This window comes from Colossoma macropomum, unplaced genomic scaffold (genome assembly GCF_904425465.1).
Source record: "Colossoma macropomum unplaced genomic scaffold, Colossoma_macropomum, whole genome shotgun sequence".
NCBI lineage: Eukaryota > Metazoa > Chordata > Actinopteri > Characiformes > Serrasalmidae > Colossoma > Colossoma macropomum.
In genome coordinates, this window is record NW_023494802.1 from 5277799 (window position 1) to 5302541 (window position 24743).

The 24743-nt window shown below is 37.6% G+C and overlaps 1 protein-coding gene across 2 annotated transcripts; it reads left to right on the top strand.

Annotated features, from left to right (window-relative positions):
* Window positions 1–1581: 1581 nt before the first annotated feature.
* acp1 (acid phosphatase 1) lies at window positions 1582–24417 on the top strand. Of its 2 annotated transcripts, none has more exons than XM_036591748.1 (6): window positions 1582–1666; window positions 3653–3726; window positions 5020–5133; window positions 11318–11379; window positions 14137–14242; window positions 23349–24417. In XM_036591748.1, the coding sequence occupies exons 1-6, from the start codon at window positions 1624–1626 to the stop codon at window positions 23424–23426; spliced, it is 477 nt and encodes a 158-aa protein (XP_036447641.1). In that variant the 5' UTR covers window positions 1582–1623; the 3' UTR covers window positions 23427–24417. The 2 variants fall into 2 exon arrangements, with proteins under 2 accessions (XP_036447641.1, XP_036447640.1); XM_036591747.1 differs by lacking the exon at window positions 5020–5133 and adding an exon at window positions 5200–5313.
* Window positions 24418–24743: the final 326 nt, after the last annotated feature.

A 24743-nucleotide genomic window follows, 5' to 3' on the forward strand; every position in this document is an offset into this window, starting at 1 on the left:
TAATTAACTGAGCACATTCCATCAATGATATAAAAGACACAGACCTTTCTTATAATATCACAAAATATTGCACTAGACTAAACCATGCTATAGACTAAGCAAGGACTGATAATTCAGATTTTAGAAACTCGTTACTTCCTGACTAGCACTTTTTTTTTACAGTAATCAATACTTAATCAAAACTTACTTCTTTGATTTCTTTTTTTTTGGTGATGATAGGAACCTGAGGTCACAATGTCTATAACACAAATATAACCATTTCATTTACTATCCAAAGCATCAGTGAATATACACGTGTCATCTGAGTCTATATATGTAATGTTGATAGGGTCGTCAGCCATCCAGGATTTTCCTATATCATCCGGGATTTTAGCTGCCCGTCCTGGAAAAAAAAAAAATTCATTCCTAGATACAAAATGTCCCAGAATCCAAGCATTTTTATATAATGTCTTATGAAGTTTTAAACTAGGGCTGAACGATCTGGGGACAATACCTAATTGCAATTTTCTGGCAAATATTATAACTGCGATTTAAATTGCGATTATTATCTATATATTGAGGTCCAGGTCTGTTTTTCGACCAATAATATCAATTGTTCTGGCTTGAGGCTTGAATGCTTAACCTAGGGTACCAGATTGCCAGTCGTGGTTGTGATATCACAGAAAATGAGTGTTTGGTTGCTTTTGATTGGTCTAACTCATCTATAGGCAGTTTGTTATTGGGTTAAATTTCCCCACTTAAAACTTGATGCAATGTTGTTGATAATGTAGGGTGTGAATACAAAACTGCAGCTCTTACAATTTGAAAATTGCACTCTTTTAAATTGCGATTTTGATTTTATAAAACGATGAATCAGCCTTAGTTTAAACTGTTTCTTTTCATACAGTCAGACCTTCTGTATAGATAGAATGGCTTTCTTTGGTTCAAAGGGACAATAGGGACAACTGTTTTGGAAAGAAGCACCATTGTTGACTTGTTTAGGCACTAAACAGCACTGCAATGATAACTGATAGTAAAATGGTAAAATAGTGATAAATTTAGAAAGAAAAAAAATTGGGGACTATTTTTCCTTACAATGTCTGGTCTACCCCTCCACCATGATTGGTTTTTTTAAAGACAAGGGAAAAAAGTTTTAGACCAAAACCCTATCACAGACTATTGTAAAACAATTTCTTAGGCATGAAGCAGCATATTCGTAACCATTTCATATTATCTTTATATGAGATAACTTTTAGAGGCATTAGACATGCTGAATGTCTGGTTCCTATCACCACAACTGTAAAAAACTCTTATTCAGTAAGTTTCTAGTGAATGGAGCATAAATCAAACCACTATGACTGAATTGTTTACATCTCAGTGATTCGGAGAAAAATAGGTGGAATTCCCCTTAAGACTAATAAAGATTTTCAAAAGTTTTTAGTGATGTATATATCTGCTAATTTACTATAGAATTCATAGATATTTTATTATGTGCAGATCTTTTAAAATTATCTGCAATGTTATCAGGATACCAACCTTTCAGTCGGTACCACCTTCTCTTTGAAGGAGAGTTGTGTTCGGGTTTGTATGCAGGCACAATGAGAGGCAGCCCTCAGCGCTCATGTCAACTGACGACACACAAACATGGCCGCCGTCAGCGGGAAGTCAGTGTTGTTCGTGTGCTTGGGTAAGAAATAGGACTTAAACACCTTCAGACATCTTCAAACTACTCAAATTTAATGGCCACGTGTTTTAAACAGATGAGGTCGTTAGCGGTTGGAATAAAAAGCGAAGCGGTTCTACTGTTAGTGTCTCGGTTTCATTCATTGAATGCCAGTTGAAGTGGTAGCCGGTCAGAGCTGTCCTACTTTCCACTCTCCACTGCCCTTATTAAACATTAACAGCTTTATGAAGAAGCACAGCTCGACTGTAATCACTCATGTAAAGCTTACAGTTCGCCCTGAATTCAGAAAGTAACGCCTGTCGCTACCTACTGTCCCCACTTTTGTCCAGAATGTTCATTTAATCGCTGAACCTAAATGTGAGCTGTGGGTTGAAACTGCTAATACAGAATAAGAGACTTAACGTCTAAAGTTTCTAATTCATGTAAAGAATTTATTTTTCTCTAAAATAGTGTAGTTCTTTTAGACATGGTTTAATCAGACAAAGTTGTTTGGGTTCTTTTTAAATGGAAGAAAAAAAGGAGGTTCTTCAGATGTTCTTTAGTAAAGGCAGTGGTTCTATTCAGAACCATGAGTTCTATAAAGAACCATTTCATGCATAAATGATTTGCATGGTGAAATGGTTCTTCAGACTGATGGAGAATGTGATATGTAGGCTGTGAAAATGGTTTTATATGGCTTGTAAGCTTGTAAAAAAAACAGAAGAACCTTTTTGGATGCTATATAGAATCATTTTCTAAAAGGTTCTATATAGAACCATATACGACACATTCTCCGTCAGTCTAACGATCTCTTTCACCATGCAAAGAACCATATAAGTATGAATTGGTTCTCCACAGAACTCATGGTTCTAAATAGATCTGTTGCCTCTGCTAAAGAGCCCTTTAAAGAACCTTTTTAGGGTTAGACTCTTAGACAATATTAGTCATTGTCAGAATAGATAATAAATCATGATATGTTTTTACGAATGTAACATGGAAATCGTCAATACTTAACACTGATTAGCTGCATGTTTCATTACAAAGAGAGCATGTTTTGTATTGATTAATTGGATGGTGCAGTGTCGTATGTGAAATGTTCAATTAAAAAGATTAGAATAAAAATAATTACAAAACTTTTGATTTTTTTTTAAGCATGTTACTGCTCTTTATTTTTGTCTCTTCTGTCATCCAAACTCATAGAAACTAAATATTGTGACACGTGAGAGATTATATTTTTTGAGATTAAATTTTTGCCACATCGCCCACCCCTGATATTCATCTGGAGAAACAGAGAAGTGGGACAGTTTACACCCCAGCATGTTGGAAGCAATAGGTAATTTCAATAGTCATGCTAATTATCCCTCAACAAAAATAAGGAGACTGAAAATCCAGTGCTGCAGGGTGTTGCTGACTGACCAAAACTACTTGTGAATTCAGAAACATGTCTAAGATAAGATAAGATAATCCTTTATTAGTCCCACAACGGCAAAATTCTCAATAAGAAAAAAGCTCAAAGCGCACTGGAGCTGCTGCAACAGGCTGCCACTCACACAGTACCGTCTTGGAAAATCTAATCGCCATCTAATCTGCCCTTCTGGGCTCCCTGAATGGAACGTTAATATTCCTCAAGCATGGATTTACTCATGAAAAAGTTTTTTTTTCAGAAGCCTAAAATTGTGGCTTTTAGTGATTGCGTTTCTCAGAAAATGAAATTGAAGTTGCAATTAAGCCAGTTAACTTCATTGTGTACCTGAGATGCATCTTGACAGTAGTGTCATCAATTGACAGGTAGCCCATCATGTTTGTGGTTATGATGAAATTGTAAGTTAGTCCTAGTTACAGTAACACATGGCGCCTGGACTTGTATCATTTTTAAGATGTTTTGCCGCAGACCCACAGTTAGCCCAGATTTTGGCGTTCCGTTTCCTCACATGTCCGTAATCAGCATTGAGCAGCCCTCAATGACAGGAATTTAAAAGTCTTGTTTGATCTTTTATTTCTGTCCCATAGGGAACATCTGCAGGTCCCCCATCGCTGAGGCTGTCTTCAGGAAGATGGCCACAGACAGCGGCGTGGTGGACAAGGTAAGACACTGAGTATAATGTTTACCCTGCTGCTGTGAGTTACAACGTTTCTTTATTGTGATGTTTTCATTTGTGATACTTAAAATTCTCACTCATTTTTATGTTTTTAAACAGTCTTATTTTAATGTATGGACAGCTTTGATTATACTCACTTATATCTACTTGGTCAAACATAAAACCCATATTCATGTAAAGTAATTACCTTACATCTTCATATAGAATACATAATGATAAAGTTTGTACTGTTCTAAGTACCAATTAAAATGCATAATGTTCTGTAACGTATAGGGTGCAATGTCTACAAGTCTATAATGCATATAAAAACTGTTACAGAAATTGGTGGATACTGAAGGACTAAATAACTTGCTTCATAACTGAAGAATAGTGTAAATGGATATAGTGCTGTGCAAAAAACTGAAACCACCCTTTTACCACCGTTTATTTAATTTCCAGTCAAAAAGGCCATCAACTCATCAAAATCAAGATATTCATTTTTCAGTGCCACAGAAAACAGAAAAAAATGCGCAAAAAAACTCAACACTAAGTATATCAAATCTATACGTATTTAATTTGTCCACTCTTTACTTTTATGCACCTGCTGCCACTTTAACTCTTCTGTCCTTCCAATTTGAACTCCAGCGAATATCAGCTGTATCTTCCCGGAAGCTGTTTCCAAAAGAGTTGCTGACATTGTTCCCTTTCAAAGAGACACAGACATTCACGCAAGCAACTGATGTTAGCCACAATGCAGATTTTTTCTCATGTGCCTCTAAACTGGCTAAAATTCCACAAATGTCTAAGACTGAACTTTGGAAGTGTGGAAAAATATCCCTATAGATTTTCTTGGACAACTTAAAGCAAGTCTCCAGAAAAAATGGAAGCTCTAGCAAATGCAAATCTGTGGAGACAGCAAATAATAATAAATGTATATTATATTTAGATGTTCAGACGTCTGTGTAATTTTCTGTGAGATGATACAGATATCATTTCTTTTCTTTTTTTTTCCCTAAAATAAATGACTTAATGGCCATTTTGACTGGAAATTAAATAATTGAAGGATGATCTCTGCCTTGTGCACAGTACTGTAAGTGTATCTTTTCAGGTCTCTTTCTGGCATTAAAATGCTTCAGGCTGGTAATCTGTAGAGCCCAGTATGAAGAATGTAAATCTGCCCTGTGGATGATCCCTGTGTGAGAACATCCTGAACCCACTGAGCTCTTATTACTGTGACTGTAATGTGTTGTGATGTCTGTGCCGTTACCGTTTTCTCTCCTGCTCTGTGTACGTGTTTAGTGGAGGATAGACAGTGCAGCCACCTCTACCTATGAGATTGGCAACCCCCCTGACTACCGTGGCCAGGCCTGCATGAAGAAGCACAGCGTGCCCATGCGCCATGTGGCTCGCCAGGTACGGTGGGGTCCTGCTTAGCATTAGCACTCAGCCCCAGCTGTGTGTTCTCTGTGTGTGTTACAGTGGGTTATAGATTCTGGTGCTACCTCGGACTGGAATATAGGCAGCTTCCCGGATGCCCGTGGTCTGGCCTGCCTAAGGAGACATGGCATTGACTCAGATCACAGGGCACGACAGGTACAGCATCCCTTCCTGCGCTGAGTTTTGTCTGTATTTGTGTGTGTATTAGGGCTGTCCATGACTAAGGAATTTATTAGTCGACAAAAACAACTGATTTTCAACAAAAAATCCATCAACATTCAGTTCCAATTTCTTTACATCCGAATTGGCTGATAGCTAATAGCTTTTTACACACTTTTCACAATATTTGGGCTAAATAAACATGTATAACACTTTAGCTAATAGAATGTACTTAAAATGTGCTAAAGTCACAATATAAATCACATGATTTGCTCTTCATCTGGCGAAACTTGCATTTTAAATTTGTAAATGAGAAATCAAATGCCTGTAACGCTGGGGTCAGACTACAAGATTGTTTTTTGTCTTTCACAATGGTCACTATGTGAGATTACGCTGTCGTAGTGGCATAAATTTTGTGCCATGTCTTGGTCAGGAGACTGGCAACACTGCATGTTTGACGTTGACCAGTCATCGTTTATGTTCTTGCATGAGTTTATAGGACGTTTATATACGTGTCATAGGAGATATCAAACTTGGTGGAAAGATACAAAAACTTCTGACATGCTTGACACGCAAGACCCAGTCCTTGTTACTGACGTTCAAATTCGGGCCCGACGCTGGAAATTTGTCGACTGCGACCAAATTTGTCAAAATTGAGCTGAATTTGTGTTGTCTGATCCCGACACTGAAAGAACATGAATCAAATGAAATGCTACATCGAAAATAATGCAACTGGCTGTTAAGCACAATGAGTCGTGTGTAATTATGCTGCAATATTTGTGGCAAACGGCCATTAAGTACAAGTTATTCATTTTTTAAGAGATATTTCTGAGGAGTTTCCAAAGCTATAGTTCCTAATTAGAATATATAGAGAAAATGGGACTCCTAAAAATCTTACTGGCATACCAGCAAAACCGCCCCCATCAGATAAACAGTAAAGTTCTTATTTTTGAGAGAGGAGAAAATCAAGCATCAATCAAAACAAATTTGCAATTCAAACAAAGAAGCTGCTGGTGTTAGAGCAATGGCCTGACCACCCAGTCCAGACCCCAACATTACTAAACGTCTTGAATGGGATTACTTGGATTGTGTGAATCAGAAAATGCAACCAACTAGGACTGAACTTTGTGGGAAAATAACTTTGTGGAAAAATATTCCTGCTGATTCCTTTGAAAAACTGAAACTAAGTGTCCTGAAAAGAATAGAGGCTGTAATAAAGGCAAAGAGTGGACACAATAAATGCTGCACAATTTGATATTATATTTAGTTATTAAGGCTTCTGTGTATTTTTCTCTTAAATATAGATATTCTGTTTTTTTCCTGATGCTGAACAATGAATAATTTGTACTTAATGCTGCTTTGACTGAGAATTGAATAAGTGAAGGTTTTGTCTGACTTTTGCACCATACTGTGGGTGTAGCAGCAGCAGCATTGAAATACAGCGTGAGTGCACCTGACACAAGTTATTTATGTCATACAATACAATACAGATACCGATCTTGTCTGATTCCGATCTTGCATCCCTAAAATAAAGGCAATGAAACAACTGACAGAATCTTACTTGGCCAAGAACGCTACAAGTGATTATTTGACGAGTGCACATGCGTGTGTAGATGAGAGCACACAGGACTGGGGTAATAATCGTGCACCTGACTGCATTTGTGCTTTGTGTTGTTTTAATAGGTTGCAATAGTACTTTATGTTCTGATTGACTGTATTATCATGATTGTCATCCAGTTCTTGTTTACATAAAATCACTGAACAGATATTAGATACATATGATAACACACACAACTCTAACATACTATTTAGTATCTCCTTTTTTGTGTCCCCATTTTTCATCATTTCAGTTCTCTATTCTGTCATTCTCTTCCACACAAAAAGTCTCCTCTCCTCTACCTCAACCTCTTTCTCTTTTTCCCTAAATCAACTTTGACAGACATCTTTTTCTTCACTACCTCTGCCCTCTCACCCCTGACCTCTCTTTATCTCCCTTTGTGTTTTCAGCCATTGTTGATCTCTCCAGCGTACTTCCTCAGGAAATGTTCTGCGCTTGTTATTTTGGCTGACATTCCAAATTAGACTGGGTCATGTGTTTGTAGGAGTAAAGAAATCACAAGGCAGTTGCTACATAGACTGCAATAGTACTGGAATTTAATGTGTGTGTGTGTGTGTGTGTGTGTGTATATATAGAACTATAGAAGTTCTATATATAGAATATATAGAACTTCTAAATATAGAAACAGATTAACCTCATGACCCAGCAACACTGGATTACATACAGCACGTCTAACTAATAGTGAGGCTATACAGTAGAGATGGCCAACATAGCAGTAATAAAGTGAACACCAATATGACATTGTTCTGTGATATGACTTTTAGCATATCGCTGTTGTTGGAAGAAAACCTCGTATCTCCATTTTTGTCGTTTTTTAGATTTTGACATAATTTGAAAATGCCTGTTGCCCTTTCGTTTGTAAATTTCATGAAGAATGGGCCAAAAGAAACAGGCCAAAATGACTTAGAAAAAGGTCTGGTTCCATTGATTTACATTAAAATTAAAGTAGGATTTTTCCTTCTCCTGTAAAATTATCATTTTGGAGATACAAGGTTTTTTTTCTGACACCAGTGATATTGTGATTGCCAATATGATGATGTGCAACTTTTTTATCATCTAAAACCCTGCGTGTGCTATATCTTACCATTCATGCAAAGAAAAGAAAGCTTTTCAGTAAGGCTGCACAATAATAGTGGAAATCAAATTGTTACCAGCAATTATTTGCTTAAAAATTATTGGCATATACAGATCTTTAGATTTGACTGATATTTCAAACCAATATTTGACAATGTATTTTTGTACTTATTATTATTTTGACTTTCTTTTTTTTTATTTGTCATCAGATTAAGAATGTAACATTTCACAAATGTACTTTACAGGCAAGACACACAATAAGGAATATAAGAAGTTTCTCCACAGTGTCCACAAATTTGACCACGCCGACTCATTGACGGGAGCTTGTGTGACCTCCATTTCAGGAGCACAATCCAGCAGTTAGCTAGCTAGCTATAGATTATGGATATAATGTTAATGCTTAGCATTCAACTTTTGAGCCTGAGAATGTAGTCAGATCTCTATAATGAAGGTCTGACTGCTTGTTCTACATTTTGAACTTTTGTACTCACCATTTAGAGAGCGGTCAAGAAAAGTCAAGTGGTCTATTTTCCTGGGGGGAAGCTCATTTTCTTCAACCTTTCTGCTCCGTGTGACATTTTTAGCATCACTGGTGTTGTCGCTCACCACTGCCACTGGCCCGGGGATGTTTATGTTGCCAGGGAAACACTATTGTCAATCATGATGGAATCTGACATGCCCATATAGTTCTTAGAAGGCAGCAGCTTGCAGCAGCATTTATCTATTATTAAATGGATAGAAAGAAATACTGTTTAAATAAGCGTTTAGCAGGGAAAAAAAAAAATATATATATATATATATAATATATATATGCATGATCCTTGGGCTGTCAGGTGGCACTGCATTAAAAACAGACATGATTTTGTAGTGGAAATCACTACATGGGCTCAGGAACACTTCTGAAAAATACTGTCTATGAAAACAGTTCGTCGCTGAATCCACAGATGCAAGTTAAAACTCTAAAACGCAAAGAAAAAACATAAATAAACAGGATCCAGAAATGCTGCCACCTTCTCTGGGCCCAAGCTCATTTAAAATGGACTGAGGGGAAGTGGAAAAGTGTCCTGTGGTCTGACAAATCAAAATTTGAAATTCTTTTTGGAAATCATGGACACTGTGTCTTCCAGGCTAAAGAGCACTCAGCTTGTTATCGTTGCACAGTTCAAAAGCCAGTATTCATGATGGTATAGGGGTGCATTAGTGCACATGGCATGGATGACGTGCACATCTGTGAAGGCACCATTAATGCTGAACGATATACATTGGCAAATACTAATTTAAACAGCATATCTTTACTGTTAAAAATATTTTACAATTGTAATGTTGAAAGGACCTTTAACAGATAATCAGTAGTCTGCAGTGGAATACATTTTTAACACAACCTTGCCAACCCTGGCTATAATAAAAATTAGGTAATCTTTCAGCTTTAGTAACAGCCCAGCAAGACTGCTTTAGATATAGCAGCACCAACTGATCCATACAGTGATTATTCCAGTAGCATCTTGGAGCTTCATCCCAGAGCACAGTGCCAGGTCACGACTCCACATCCTGTGTTCCTGAGACTGAGGCTAATGCCTCATTCTGAGATGTGTCTGATTGGGTGAAGTCGTTTAGCTCTCCTACACGCACTCCACCCTTCCACTGTCACTCAGAACTTCCAGGTGGGTGGCAGTACAACGCCCCAAAGACATGGTTCATCTTAGGCCACGGAGAGTTGAACTTTGACTGAACTCATTTGTATACTGAACGCGCACGCATTTATGCAGCCGAAACCAAGATGATTGAAAAGCTTTCTTAAATGTGAAGGTTCTCTGGAGCGATGCCACAGGAGAACCACTTTAGGTTCCCTAAAGAACCTTTTAGTGGATTGTTCTTTAAAGAAAAATTTGTGAATGAGATGAGTATGTGTGAAGGGCCTTTTCATAATGTGAAGATTCGGTACCAATTGTGAGTTTTTCCTAGAACTGTATATCCAACCCATTCAGGAATCTTGTTGTGTAGTATACATTGTCAAATTTGAGTTTGAAACTAGCGATTGCTGTCTTTGTGGAGATCGAGACGTGTGAGTTTTAGCGTACGCAGGATCTGTCCCGCCTTTTATGTTTTCTTTATCACTGCTCATTTTGTTGCTGTCCAGTTGTCTTTTTTTTTCCGTTTCTCAGCGGAATGAAAAATTCCCATCATGGCTGACCCTTTGCTCGGCTGTCTCGTGTGAATTATGTCCGCTCTTGCTCAACTCACATACACACGCAAACGAGTGCACATCCACAGATGTGCTTTGATCCGTTTCATAACTCCTTGTGCCTTCAGTGAGGGGAGTGAACGTTCCTGCAGACACACAGACGGATCCTCCACTCACAGCCCTCCCCTTCACTGAAGTTTGCTGGCATGCAGCTAAGCGCTGCATGGAGACGTGTTGCACGCTCCAAACGTTAGAATGTCAGTATTGAGCTACATCCATATGATCATGGCGAAAGGGCTTTGCGTGCACTTGGCCATGACGTGAATGGAGCTCTGCAAAAATATACAGTTCTTTGCAGAAGTCAGAGCACCCTTTGTATATTTTATTTCCTGTCAGATCAACTATTAAATACAATTTATACATTTTCAGCCCCAGATTACTGCTTTTGGAACAAAAACTCATATCTCTTTAAAATAGTAACTTTATGTTTTGACTAAGTCAATGAAACCAAGTCAATGGAACCGTTTCTTTTGGTCTATTCATCATGAAGTTTACACACAATGTAATGGGCAACAGGCATTTCAAATTATGTCTGTTTGTATTTCATACTGTAGCCTCCAGTGGACAATGTTGGGAAACTGAATTGTACAATATAAAGAACACAACACAGACATTTGCATGTTGAAATGTTACTTGAAACATTAGCCTTGTAATAGCTAGTTGAGTAGCCTTATATGCAACAGTAGCGGTAACTTGCATAACATATAAAATGTGTAAAACCTGTTCTAATGTGACATGCTGTGTGCTGTGTTCATATATTGAACTGTCAGTTTACCTGAAACCTATATTTGATTTGTGTTATAAAGGTGGAACCTTGTTTTCATTGTTTGTGCCTTGGTGGAAATATACAGGATATAGTGCCGTTAGGGTAGCTGGAGAAGATCTTGGAGTAAATCTTGTGTTGAATAGAGTGTTGAAAAATGTGATAATGTGAACACAGCAGAGAGGGGTGGTCGGCCTCAACCGCCAGCCTTTTGCCTTTTTAGGTCACTGCGTGTCAATGAATGTGAAATGATACATGTTTCCCTCTCCCTCATTCTGCCTCTCTTTGTTTCCTTTTCTTTTAGGTGACAAAGGAGGACTTTCAGTCATTTGATTACATTCTGTGTATGGACGAGAGCAACCTGAGGTATGTTTTTCCCCCCATTTCTTTTTTTTGGCTTGTCTCATTTCATGGAAGTAGCATGCTGTTAAGACTGTTTAAAAGAGTCTCAAATGGGGATCACACACTTAAGTGAACATCTGCCACCCATTTGAGCTAGCTTGGACGAGGCTTTGCCCTGCATGCCATGACTCTTCATGCGCATTATGAGCCTTATTATCAAAGTGAGTGAGGCCTATGTGGAGAACATAGAGGAGAGTAGAGGTCCCCTGGATGAAACAAGTTATTTTGCCAATTGGGGAGTGAAGCATTGCTCAATTACCAAATCTGTAGAACAGAGCAGTGGTATTTTACCCCCCTCCCCTCTCTTGTCTTAAAGGAATGGCTTGGCAAAAAAAAATTAAATTTGCCCAATTTTCCACTTTGTCCAGATGTAGTTGATTGGCCAAGACATGTTTGGAGTCCGAATTTTGCTTCTTTAGAACTATATGTAGCTAACAAACACTAAAACTCAGTAGCCACCCAAATGGTTCAGATCATTTCTGTAAAATATATCACCAAAACTTATCTCAATTAGCTCAAGCTGCATCCAGGTCATCGTTAAATTTGCGCAGACTTGACATTGTGTGAACTATAAAAGGAGCAATACTGCAGGCAGCCTGGGTCTCTAAGTATGAACCAACCCCAGGAATAGAAGTGCTGATCTAGAATAATTATTCATTGCAATGACTGTCATTAAGACAGAGGAATCTAATCCAAGATCAGTCTGGTTGCATGGTTGAAACGGCTACCCAAAGTGGTGAAGTTTTGTTTATTTTTACAGCTCAGAGTAAGCCGTACTGTGCTCTAAACCACATCAACAAGTCTGCATGACTTAAAGAAGACCTAGATATAAGTTGAGGGAAGTTGTATTGGGTATGTGTTTACAAAAACAATTCAGGCTATTTGGGTGACTATTGAGATTTAGTATTTGTTAGCAATGTTAGCCTCATGGCTCCAGTTCTAAACTAAAGAAGCAAAAGTTGGACTACAAACATATCTTGGCTGATCGACTGTATCTGGGGTCAGTGGAAAGTTGGGTAAGTTTGATGTTTTGCCAAACTATTCTTTTAAAACTAATTGCTGAAGTTGAGCAAGGAGGGCTGAAAGAAATCTAATGTGACTGATCCTGGGCAATAGGGCTTTGTAGCAGTGGCCTCCTGCATCTCGTCCGTGCTTCAACAGGTCATGTAAAGGGAACATGAACGTACAATACATCTAGTGCATGCTCTGTTCCCATTGACTCACACACACCTGTGCCTCCCCATTGGCCCACAGGCAAGGTCAGCACATACCTATAGCATTGTGTGAGAGCTTTCATGGCCAAGAGAGACAGGCAGAGTTTTTTCCTCAGTAATGGGGCACTTTGGTGGGGATAATGTCAGAATCACATGTTCCTCATAGATCCGCTCCTGCTTAAGCAGCTTAACGAGTTCTTTAGATTCCTGGCCTTCGATCTGTAGATGAGGCTTTCTCCTTCGTTCCTCTTCTGCTAATCTTTAACTCTTTTTCATCCAGGAGCACTTCTCCCAAAGGAACTTTTTTGAGCACTGGTCAGCTGTGATGTCAATACTTTTTCAAATAACAAATACACAAGTAAATAATTTATTGGTTACATGAACTTGTCTCAAGTGCGTACTCCACCCGTCGTCCATCTTGTGACAGTAACTAGGTCTACTACAGAGCGAACTGATAACAACAGGGACTTTCCTGCTGTCCAGCTCCACTCTACCTTTAGCAGGCATTGGTCAGTGTGCAAGCATTGTTAGGCAGAAACAGCTGTGGTTCCTACCTCTGATATGTTGTTTATCTTGTGTTGTACCACGGTTTGTTCCAGGGACCTGGGAATGCATTTGGAGTTGGGGGTGCCTACATTTTAAACAGCATAAATGTGACATATACAGTGACATCATACAAAAATAATCTAGCAAAAGAACACTATACACACATAAATGACACATCAAACCCCTGATGCACACCACTGCTCTCTCCTCCTTGTAGATGACCTTTTGCAGATGAGGAGTGTGGCAACCAGTCAGATTGTTTATATATGACACTGTAACTGATTGTGTCACTAAAATGCTGAGATTCAGCAGTCAAAGGCAAACCAAGCAGAAGAAATACCACAAAAATGTATGCATTTAAACATTAGTTGTTATTTTTTTTTATTTATTTATAATTTTTTTTTTTTACAATATTAAGCCTCTAAAAAAGGGTTTTAGCAACGCACCACCAAAGCAGTCATCAGTTGGCGAGATAAGTGATTCAGCTCGCTGTAAGGAAAATGCAACATTATCTTAAACAGTGCAGGACTCCTGCAGATTGTGACAATATGGAAGTAAAAGTTCAGTTTTTATGAAAATAAAACTGCACTCCTGAAATCTGGTGGTGCTGAAACCCCTCAGCAAACACTGGTTGAAAAGCGTTTTTTACACCGTATTATTCCGCTGACCACCTTTCACTAAGTGATGTCATTGATCATCTTACTCTAAGCTGCTGGAACTGCTTTTTCACCGCTTACTTACTTTCTTGGCAGAAGAAATATCAAATATGAAAAATGTATATTTGAAACAATTTGCAGGACTTCCTTGCTTTGCAAATCTATAGAACACTAATAATCATAATGCTACTAATAATATCACTATTACTAATAATAATAGCAAAAGTAATTTTTATATAATTCATATAGCGCCTTTCTCTTGTTTAAGCATGCTGTTTAATTGAGTGGCTTATGTTTTCTTGCAGGGATCTCAAAAGGACAGCAAATTCCGTAAAGAGCTGTAAAGCCAAGATAGAGCTGCTCGGCTCATATGATCCTGAGAAACAGCTGATTATTCAAGACCCCTACTATGTAAGTCTGTACACCTAAACACAGCACACTTTCTCTTAAACTCTTACTCTCCCTCTCCTTTACTCTGTCACTCACAGCTTCACTCCATTCAGCTGCCTTTTCCACCTACCATGTACACCTGGGTCCAAAAGTCTGAGAACACATTAAAAATCTGAAAATTAACAACAAAAAGAATTTTGACAAATGAAAAATAGTCAAAGTAGAAATATTCAAAATTGTATTTCTAGATGTCTGTTAAAGTGTGCAGATTTGTTTCATAGTGCTTTTGTACAGGTCAGATTTTTTTAGTCTTGTTCTTTCCACTGAACTCGACTCTCAAGAGGATTTGATCTGCTCATCTGAGGCTTTTGCACAAGCTTGTGGAGTTTGCGTCAGCTCAAGTGCAGGCTGCCTTTTAGGCAAAAGTTGGACACACCACCAAATATTAAGAAATTCTGAAATTCGTATAAATATTTCAAAGATTCTACTGTTCACCCAAATTGTTATTGTTATTGTTAAAACTTTATATTAAATTTGAAAGGAATGCAAATAGCGATTTCTATGTGATGCCAAGAAGTATTTTGGTTTTGGTCTGGTTCCATTGACTTGCATTAAAAGTAAAGAAGGTTTTTTCCTTCTCCAGTCAAGTTATCATTTTGGAGATGCAAAGTTTTCTTCTGATAACAGCAATTTAAGCACGTCCTAGTCAGTGTTTATCAGCAATTCTTCTGTCACCACAAGCTACAATTTCTACTACAATTGAAAGATTTATTAAACACTACGTATTTACATTACTACTACTACTGCATATTGTTATTTTTAGTAATAAAAGTAGGAACTCTAAATCAAGTAAACCTACATTAACCAGTAGGGTTTTATGGGACTCTTATTGTGTTTGTTTCATCGATCCTGCTGAATTCTAGTGAAGTTATTATGAGTAAAGTGTTGGCAAAGTGGTTAAATCTGCATTCTCAATAGATGTGTTTGAAATTTCCATTCATTTCTTAATTTTGACACACACCGCTCTACTGCTCTGTCAGAACCAGAATGAATCCACAAAGGCAGAATTAAGTAAATATCGGTCTAAATTAAATTAAAGTCAATGCAAGTCGTTATAATAGCAAGTAGCTAAATTAGTCATGTCTGCACAGCATTTATGCTGTGTCAGGTTTTCATTTGAATGTTTCCATGCAACACTCTTTGTACTGTAAGCATCATCATAAGCTGATTTTATGTATCTTGTTGGGTAACCAACCACAATATCTGCTGGGTAAAGCAAATCTACCCATCAGATGTAAACATTTAGCCACAGAAAATGGGGAGGGGGGGAGAGAATACATTATTTGAAGAATAAATCGTTCAAAAATAAATTGTAAATATGTGGAAGGCTGTATGAAGCTGTCTCACAGTAATTTGTGATCCCTGCTATAAGTGATGAAAAGCTTCAGGGCCTCAGGGCTTATGCTCTTTTCCCTGCTGCTCTAATGCTGTTCCTCCAGATATTAATCATAATCCTTCGCTCCGAATTACGGTGAGCTTTTGAAGAGCTGCTTGTGGCTCCATTCCAGACTGCGCTTTTTGGAAGTACTGGACTAAAAGCATTATAACATTTCTCTTGAGAGCTGTTTAGGTGTTCCCCAGAATCTTCATTAACTTTCATGTAAAAGCTGAGATCATCACTGCTGAAGGTCATCTGAGTGTAAGATGTATTAGTTACAGAAAAGCTGACTCACTGTACCGCAAGAATCCTTATGTTCTGGTGGCCCTAAATTCCCTCTTCAGTTTGTAATGAGCGAACCTTCAGAATATTGTCCCTCAGGGCCTCATGGTCATGTCCCACTGTGTCTTTTGGATGTTTTTATTGGACATTTTAATGCCTCAAAATAAATGTCAACACATTCTGTACTATTGAGGCAGGGCCAGTGATTGCAGGAGTAAAAGTGGTTTTGTGTGTGTTTGTCTGTGTCAGTGTGTGTCTGTGTGTAGTGAACGAGTTGTTGATTGTGGACAGAAGAGAGAGAAACTTTTCAGGAATGTGGTGACGGTTTCAGGCAAGCTGCTTGTCTGGTTTAATGCACTGCGATAATAACTCATAATAAATCATATAATCTGTCCAGCTCAGCCCAGAAAGCGGGAAAGCAAGCACTAGGGGCTTTGTGTGGTCCCTGTACACTCTTAACAAAAAAGATTCTATGTTATACCAAAAAGAGGTTTATGAACCATTAAAGAACTACAGTACTGTGCAAATGTCAGAGGCCGTTTTAGATTTTAAAACATTGTTAAACGGGCAGCACAGGTCCTAAAATCTGCTTGGCTGAGTTTGAAGCTGTTGTAAAATACTCAATTTATGCACACTGCGTAAATTGAGTATTGCACTATGACCACCTCACAACAGCTAAACTCTGTAACACTGTACCACATCACAAAAAATCCTTATGCTGTTGATGGAATAATCTTTGACTCTAATGCTGCTTGCATGGTCCACCTGTTTCCCGTTCAGGAAAATTTATTTTCAGATCCTTTGGTAACATATGAAGGCTCACATTTTCTTTAAACGTTGCATATGTAAACAGAATATGTCTCTGCCATGGTTTTTGAAAAAAAAAGACAAAACTTTGTAATTTGTGAAATATGACACGTAGCTAGCTACACCTGACTCTGATACACATATATTAGATACCTTAGATACTGCAGTCTCACAGTACAGTAATAAATAAATGGCGGAATTAACTATTCAAACCTTAGATAAGGATTAGGTTATCTGTTTAAACCCACGACATTAATAGAGGTAGTTCTACACTAAATGCATACGAAATCATAATTTATAGGGTACTTTTTTATTGGAAGGTGGCTGTTCCAAATCCTAACCCCTAAATTTCAACTTGTGAAAATAATACTTTTTAAACTTTTATATTTCTTTGTGAAGTTGAAACATTTAGATTTATCATGAGTTTAATTTTCTTATCTGAGGTTTAGAAATATAAATCTTTTTATAAAATAAATGCTGTCCTGTGTTTTCATGTCACTACTGAATCACAGTATTTTAGTCCATAGGCGGAGCTTTATTCTAGCCACACCCCTGCATTTTAGAGCAGGAAGTGAGACTGCATCCTTGTCTCTCATGGCCACATGGTGAGTAGTTAGGTCCCATTGTTTTAAACTTACTGTCCCAAAGTCTTAAATCAGTGTGTAACATGAATTGTCACTACCTAAACACATACTTTCTGCAATTAAGTAAACTTTTTGTGTTTTAATGAAAAATATTATGATTTGATGTGTGTATACCTGCTCAAAGATGTGTTTACTAGTCATATACTGGCTGGCTTTTTTGAGTTCTGCTAAAAATTAGCTAAACTTGTCATTTGGTAAAATCTCAGTAGCTTTATGATTGTTTTGATAATGACAAACATTTATTTTAATAAAATAAGCATATTTAAACTATGGAGTCACTCAAAGCAAAATCATTTTAATCTAAAGTCCAAGTCAAGCTAAAAAAAATTCTGAAATGTGTTTTGAGCTCTGACTTTGAACTAATTCGATAAAATGATCTGTAACTGTTGATGTAGGCGAAAGATCCTGTATAAATGAAAGGAAACCAGTCTGTGTGTGTGGTTTGTTCTGACACTGATGGAGTTTGTTGGGGATGGAGCGTGTGTGTGGCTGGATGTTTTCCTGCTTTTATGCTCTTGTTCAAGCACAGTTTGGTGTGTTTTTGTAGTTGATAGATGTGTGGGTTGTGTATTCCTGCCAGGGGAAATGTACTATTAATGCTGAAATAGAGTTTAGGCGTCATAAATAAAGACTAACTGGGTGTGTCGCGGCAAGCACACAACCTTCTGAGCACACAAACATTGTACATGACTGGAGAGGTGAGGGCTTTTCTTGCAGTCCTGTACGCACATGTATTCTAGTCTACACCGATATTGGTGTCGCACAACACCGTTTAGCAATATTGATAGATAACAAAAACTTGCTAACTGCAATGTGTGACATTTGCTCTCTGTTTCAGGTTATTTTTCAAAATAGTGTTTTCTGTTCTGGTTAATATTTAGAATACAGTCCAATCAGAAAAAAACTGTATAAGGTTTGTAGGGTATTCTACAGTGGCAGCACTTATTAATGGAGATTTTAAAATAATCTTTAAAAAAAAACATAATTTATATAGCAGCTGTCTGAAATCCAAGGATGTTTTATAATCACTAATCAAAAGCAAACAAAACAGTCACACAAACAAGTGCACATACACAGTTCCACGGCTGGCATGGAGAAAAATAGTGACCCAGCTTGTGGCCTGTACAAACTTGGCTGTCATAGTGCATGGTCCCCAGCTCTCAGCCAAGTTAAACTCTGCTCTGGATGTTCATTGGCTTTATTAATGCAAACTTTAAAATCATCTAAACATAATATTAAGAACAGAAAGCAACACATCTACACATACAAACACACACAGTTCACCAGAGCACACAATCTCATCAATTTCTGCTGCCATATTGCAAGGTCCCCAACTCGCAGCCTCATCAAACTCCATCTTCAGTGTGCAGAGTCCCCATTTTCCAGCCTCTTCGGACTCCGCTGTCATAGGTTAAAGTCCACAACTCATGGACTAGTTGAACTCCAGTCATGATACAAAGTCCCCAGTTTGTGACTTGGTCAAACTCCGCTATCACCTTGCAAGGCCCCCGATGCGCAAGCTTTTCAAACACCACTGTCAGTGTGCAAAGTCACTGTCTTGCATCCTCATCAAACTCTGCAGTTGCAATGCAAAGGCCCTGGGCTGCAGCCTTGTAAAACTCCACTCCTCTACCGCGGTGAAGTGTCCCAGGTCAAAAATTGTGGAAATGATTAACAAATGATATATGGTACATCTGCTCAGCATAGAAATATCTGTGTGCGAGTTGAGTGGACAGAGAGAAATATCTCTGTGTGAGTGCTGGGCAGTGTTGATAAACTTCAGTATCTCTGTATTTTCCAAATATCTAAAAGAGAAAAAATCTAAAAATAATACTGAAAATTAAGTCCATGATTGCGCTGAGGACACGTTGGTATAAAACAACCACAAACTATAATCACAGTGTGATGTGGCTCTTCTACAGTATTATTCAGTTCTGCCACTACCTGAAATCACATTTTTGCATCTTTTGTTCTCACAGCCTAGAATTCAGAAGCGTCAGACTTTTGTTTTTGCCATTTTTCTGCACATTTTGTGCCACAGAGTACAAAAGATATGTGACGTCTAGCAATAATTATCCTGAAAGGAGTGATGATTAACCACTTACATTCAAAATGATGCACCTAAGGTCTTTTGATTCCCACTCGTTTTACACAAACTCGCCTTTATGGCAACAAACAAAAGAAGCAATCCTCTGGATGCGCGGCAAATAGCTTTGACATTGGTAGGCAATAGTCCTTGTTGATGGTAAATGTAGACAGTACATGTAGCTCAAATGTAGTGAAGTGAAACATTTAGGAAAGACCCCAGTACCACCAACTTCAGTGCACTTCACACACTACACTACAAATGTATTGCAAAATCATGGTAAAGGTGGTATTTAAGTTTACATTAATAAAGTTAACCTGTGGACTTGGTTCACTTATTTGGTGACTATTTAAGCAAACCTAACTTTTTCAGTATTTTCCTGCAGAAAGAGACCAAAAAGCGTCATAAATACCTTTATGCCTCTTACGTTATCCCTGTACAAGAGTAATACCATATACCATGGTAATATGTGGACACAAAGGTATGAATGCAAAGGTATGAAACAGGTAAATACCGCCCAACCCTGACGCCCAGCTGTAATCACCAGTGTAGCAGCAGTGCGCTGTGGGGATCTTTCTCCCAATGGGAACAAGCTAGGGAGCGGAAGCTAAAGGTCATGGAATGACCTTATTCAGCACTCTTAATCCAACAACGGATCTCCTACGTGCCCTGAAGGTTATTCAGGAAAGGAACTTGGACAAGCTTAAATAGATTTATGAGGGAAAAGGTGAATTATTGCCAAGATGTGGCAGGTTGGTTAAGACACATTCCATTAGAAACATAGCTGATGAAAGACCTGCTGAAAGAGCATGAAATAGCTCAGGAGGACACAGAACACTCATGCAAACTTGCTAAGTGTGGGGTTTTTTAATTAGCTGTGCTGTGACAGTGATGTCATGTTTGGCTTCAGCTTGTGTGTCTTTTCTGTGCTTAAATTAGTAAGAGAATGAGAACAAATTTGTGCAAGTTGTAGAGGCTAAAAATATTCTGCATCTGCTGTACATAGTGAATGAATTTGGTCTAATACACAGATCAGAACTGAGGCATTAAGATTACATCTCAAACATATAATGTCATTAAGAACATCAATTATGTATAATGTACATAAATTATGTATTAAAAGTAATTAGTATAGTCAATTACATAACAGCATTATTTTGCTGTTTACATGGCAAGAGAAAAAATATCACCATTTAATTAATTAGTTTATTAGTTTTATAGACAGATATGGTGATGTTGACTATCAGTGAGTTTGTCATCCTTTAGCTTTGAGTTGGCAAGACATACATAGATTTCTGTTTTGGGGCAAATTTATTAAGAGAGGCGCTAATTACCAACAGTCTACTGACTCATTGCACTGGTAGTGAGTGGGGCAGTCAAATTTGCAGCTTATCTACTAAGAACTTCCATGCAAATGAACAAAAGTACAGCTTTTACATTAAGTAATCAATTAATCATAATAATCAACTAAATATTTAGTAGTTTTTTTTTTTTAAAAAAGCAATAATAATAGACGCAACTGAACAAAGGTACTTATTTCCTTCAAAGTATGCAAATGTTACAAAGATTATTTGGAGAAAATAAGAATTATTAAGAATTATTAATAAGAATTATTTCAAAACAAGTCAGAAATTCAGAAAAATAAGTATTTACGTTGTGTTTCTGTTTCAAAACACACATTTATTCTCACCCGGAATTGGAGCTAAACTTGAGTTGAGTGCATTTGGAAACTGATTTTCTAAACTTCCTGTAAATGTTCTATGAGCGCGTATTACAAAACATTATATTGACTTAATTGCACAAGACAGAGATTATACATTATATGAATAATCAAGATAATTTTTCAATTATATAAGATATTTAATGTTTGGAGAGACTGGAGGTCCTGTTCACAATGGAGAGAGAGATTTTCTTCTAAGATGTTCAAGCCAGTTTCCAAAAGGAATGTAATCTTTGCTATAAGAGCAGTTTCCACTCATCATAAAGAAGAGCCAGCAATGAACATCAGTTATACTTATATTTGGCTTGGAGGAGCTGTGTAAGGTCTACAGTGCTACTTTTACTTCCAAGCAAGGTCTGCAGTTGTTGTGGTCATTTACATTAAACTTTCTGGCAAAGTATGCTCAGTGTTTCTTATTGGGTCTGTGTGTATGCTGCTTTTGGAACAGAAGTACACCACTACATTCACAGTGTTTTGGTTAATTTGCCATAAGCGAAGCATTAAGTTGTTAAACTGCTCTGAAAATATCTGGGGTAAACACACTTATTTCATGCTTCCTGCTGATTTTAAGAGCTGATTTAAGGGCTGTGTGACATGTTTGTGGATCTAAAGTCAATTTGAAAAGGACAGTTTTAAAGGTTTATTGCTCTATCAATGTCACTTTGAATTATATTACTATTCCAGTAAATGATGTAAGCATTGAAATAATAAACCAGTTATTTAGACAGTTAATAAAGAGTCTTAAAAGAGGGCCAAACAATAAAAATCATTATCTGAACAATGTCAAACCATACATTAAAATGCTTAAAAAAAACAAGGTAAACAAGGCCTTGAGAAAGACTTTATCAAAAAAAAGTATTGTGCAATCACCCTTCATTTATTTTAATTTCCAGACAACAGATAAGTACAAGTTATAGATTTTTTTAGAGAGATCAGAAAGCACCTGCCTAACAGAAAATTACATGAAAGCCTCAGATGTCAAAATTTTTCAGTATTTAGTTTGTCCACACATTTCCTTCATTACAGCTGCTGTTCTTTTCAGAAGACTTGCTGAAATCTGCAGGGATATTTTTCCATTCCACCAAAATTAGTCTTAGAAGTTGATTTAGCGTTTTCTGCTTCTCATGATCCCAGTAATCCCAAACACATTTAAGGGTGATGTTGGGGTCTGGACTCTGGGGTCATCACTCCAATGTTCTGAGAACACCAGCAGCTTCTTTGTCTATTTCCTTTTCTCAGTAAGGCTTCTTGACAGCTACACATCCTTTCAGACCCATAGCGCTGAGTTGTCTTCTCACTGTGGAAGGATGCACAGAAACACCTGTGGATGTTTTCAGATCTGAAGCAGCTTGATTTTCTCCTCTCTCTCAAAGATGAAAGCTTTAAGTGCTGCTTATCTAAAGGGGGCAGTTTTGGTGGTCTGCCAGGTCTTGTAGGTGGTTGTTAGGAGTCCCATTTTCCCTGTATCTTTTGTTTTTTAAAGCCCAGTTTTGGAAAGTCATGTTTTGTCACTTATTTTCTTTTGATGGCTGTTTTCACTGGAAATTAAATAAATGAAGGGTGGTCTCTGACTTTTCCACAGTACTATAAATGTAGTTGCTATGCAGATTGAGTTCGCGTAATCATGTCCGCCCTCATCTTTTGCAGTGAAGGCAGTACTCAAGTCACTCGTTTGACTTGTCTCATCCTCTGTTTTAGTTTTTCTTGCAGAGATGCTGACTGCCACTTGGCTGTGATACAACAAACAAACTTAGAAATCGCCTCCAAGAGAGTAAGCGCAGTGATTATTCTCTTCGTGTGCCCACTGTAACCCCACAAACACAGTGTCCAGTCTCTGTGACTGACAGCAGCCGCACTCTACTGGAACTTCCATCCACCGTAGGCCAGTGAAAAGGAAATCTCAGCTGCAGTCCTCCCAGCATTACCCACATGGTCCTGATTTGAGAGTGTAAATCGTTGTCTCTTACAGCACAAGCTTTCCAGGAATAACATAATGGATCTGTTTGCAAGTTCAGTCGTATTCAGGATGGACCACTTTAATTTGAATCTGAGCATGAAGACACTGTGTAAGGCATGCACTTCACATCTGTAAGCAAGCGCAGAGTGGGACCGCATTTTCAAATGGAATTTTTTTTCTTTTTCTCTTACAGGGGAGCGATAAGGACTTCGAGACAGTGTATGAACAGTGCGTCAGATGCTGCAGAGTCTTCCTGGAGAAAAACTCCTAACACTCTTCGCACTCCTAGTATACACAGGCAGCCACACAACAGTGTCCATCACATGGAGTCCAAGTATTGCAGTATAAGCAACATGTCATCAGTATACACATAACACAAGTCTGCTGTGTGAGAGATCCTACGTCTAAATTGTGAGAGAAACTATAGTTCTGTCATTTAAGTGCATAGTCTAAAATTCTGCTGTTGACATGCTGACCTCTTCCACTGAAGGAAATAAAAATAATAAACATCAATTAAAAATGATATAAATAATCTTTGTTTACTCTTTGTGAGAGATCATACGTTTTAATTGTTGTTCTACATCATATTAGCACTTATTCTAACAATCTGCTATTTACATCCTGAACTAATCTTTCCCTCTGTTGAAGTTTAAAGGGGAATTCCACCAAAATATCTGTGTAATTGTTAAGATGTAAACAAAGTCATTCAGAATGGTGGTGATCGGAACTAGACATCTGAAGCTTTTAATACCCCTTACACCTTCCTCGCAGAAAGGTATTACAGGAAACGGTTATAGATACGCTGCCTAATACCTGGGACATTGTTTTTCAATAGTTCTGAGACAGGTTTTTTTTTCCAGATTTTTAGCATTTCAGTAAAATAGAGAGTAAGTAAAATGGTTATATTTCTGTTGTAGACGTCATGACCCTAGTTCCCATCACCAGGAATCACCAGGAATGCAGGAATTTTAAATACATGTTTTTGAAAAGAATGACAGCTGATGTGTAATGGAAAACACATTTTTTATTCTGTAATAAAGGTGGTATTAATCATAATATAGCATTAGTATTTCTTGTATGTGTAAAGACAAAAAGTTGAAAGTCATCTGTAATGCATTTTGAATGACGCCTCTCAAATCAAGAGTAGGCTGTGATAGAAGTATGCAGAATTTTGAATATGTTGTGGAATTCCTCTTGAAAAGAATAAAAACAAAAAAAAGTCAGAAAAATCAACCAATAAATGAGAGATATGACATAAGTTAGTTCCACGTCGTTTGTGCTCTTATTCTAGCATTCTGATATCGATAGTGATGTATCCTGACCTGTGCCTCTGTTGAACTCAAAGGGGAATTCTACCAATTTTTAAAAATTCTGCATAATTTAATTATGAAGATACAAAAACGTAATTCAGAGAAACTTTCAGTCAGAATTGTTCACAATGGTGGTGAAAGGAACCAGACATCTGGAGCACCTAATGCTTCTTAAAGTCTTGGTTATGAATATGTTGCCTGAGACGTCGTTTTATGATTGTTTTGAGATAAGATTTCGACCTAAAGCGTATTTTTAAAAATCCATTCATGTAAAAGGA

Bases quoted from the DNA above. Each gene is read 5' to 3' on its own strand.
- acp1 (XM_036591748.1), top strand. From the start codon at position 1,624: ATGGCCGCCGTCAGCGGGAAGTCAGTGTTGTTCGTGTGCTTGG. The intron at 1,667-3,652 runs GTAAGAAATAGG...TCTGTCCCATAG, and splicing joins AGTGTTGTTCGTGTGCTTGG to GGAACATCTGCAGGTCCCCC. The intron at 11,380-14,136 runs GTATGTTTTTCC...GTTTTCTTGCAG, and splicing joins ATGGACGAGAGCAACCTGAG to GGATCTCAAAAGGACAGCAA.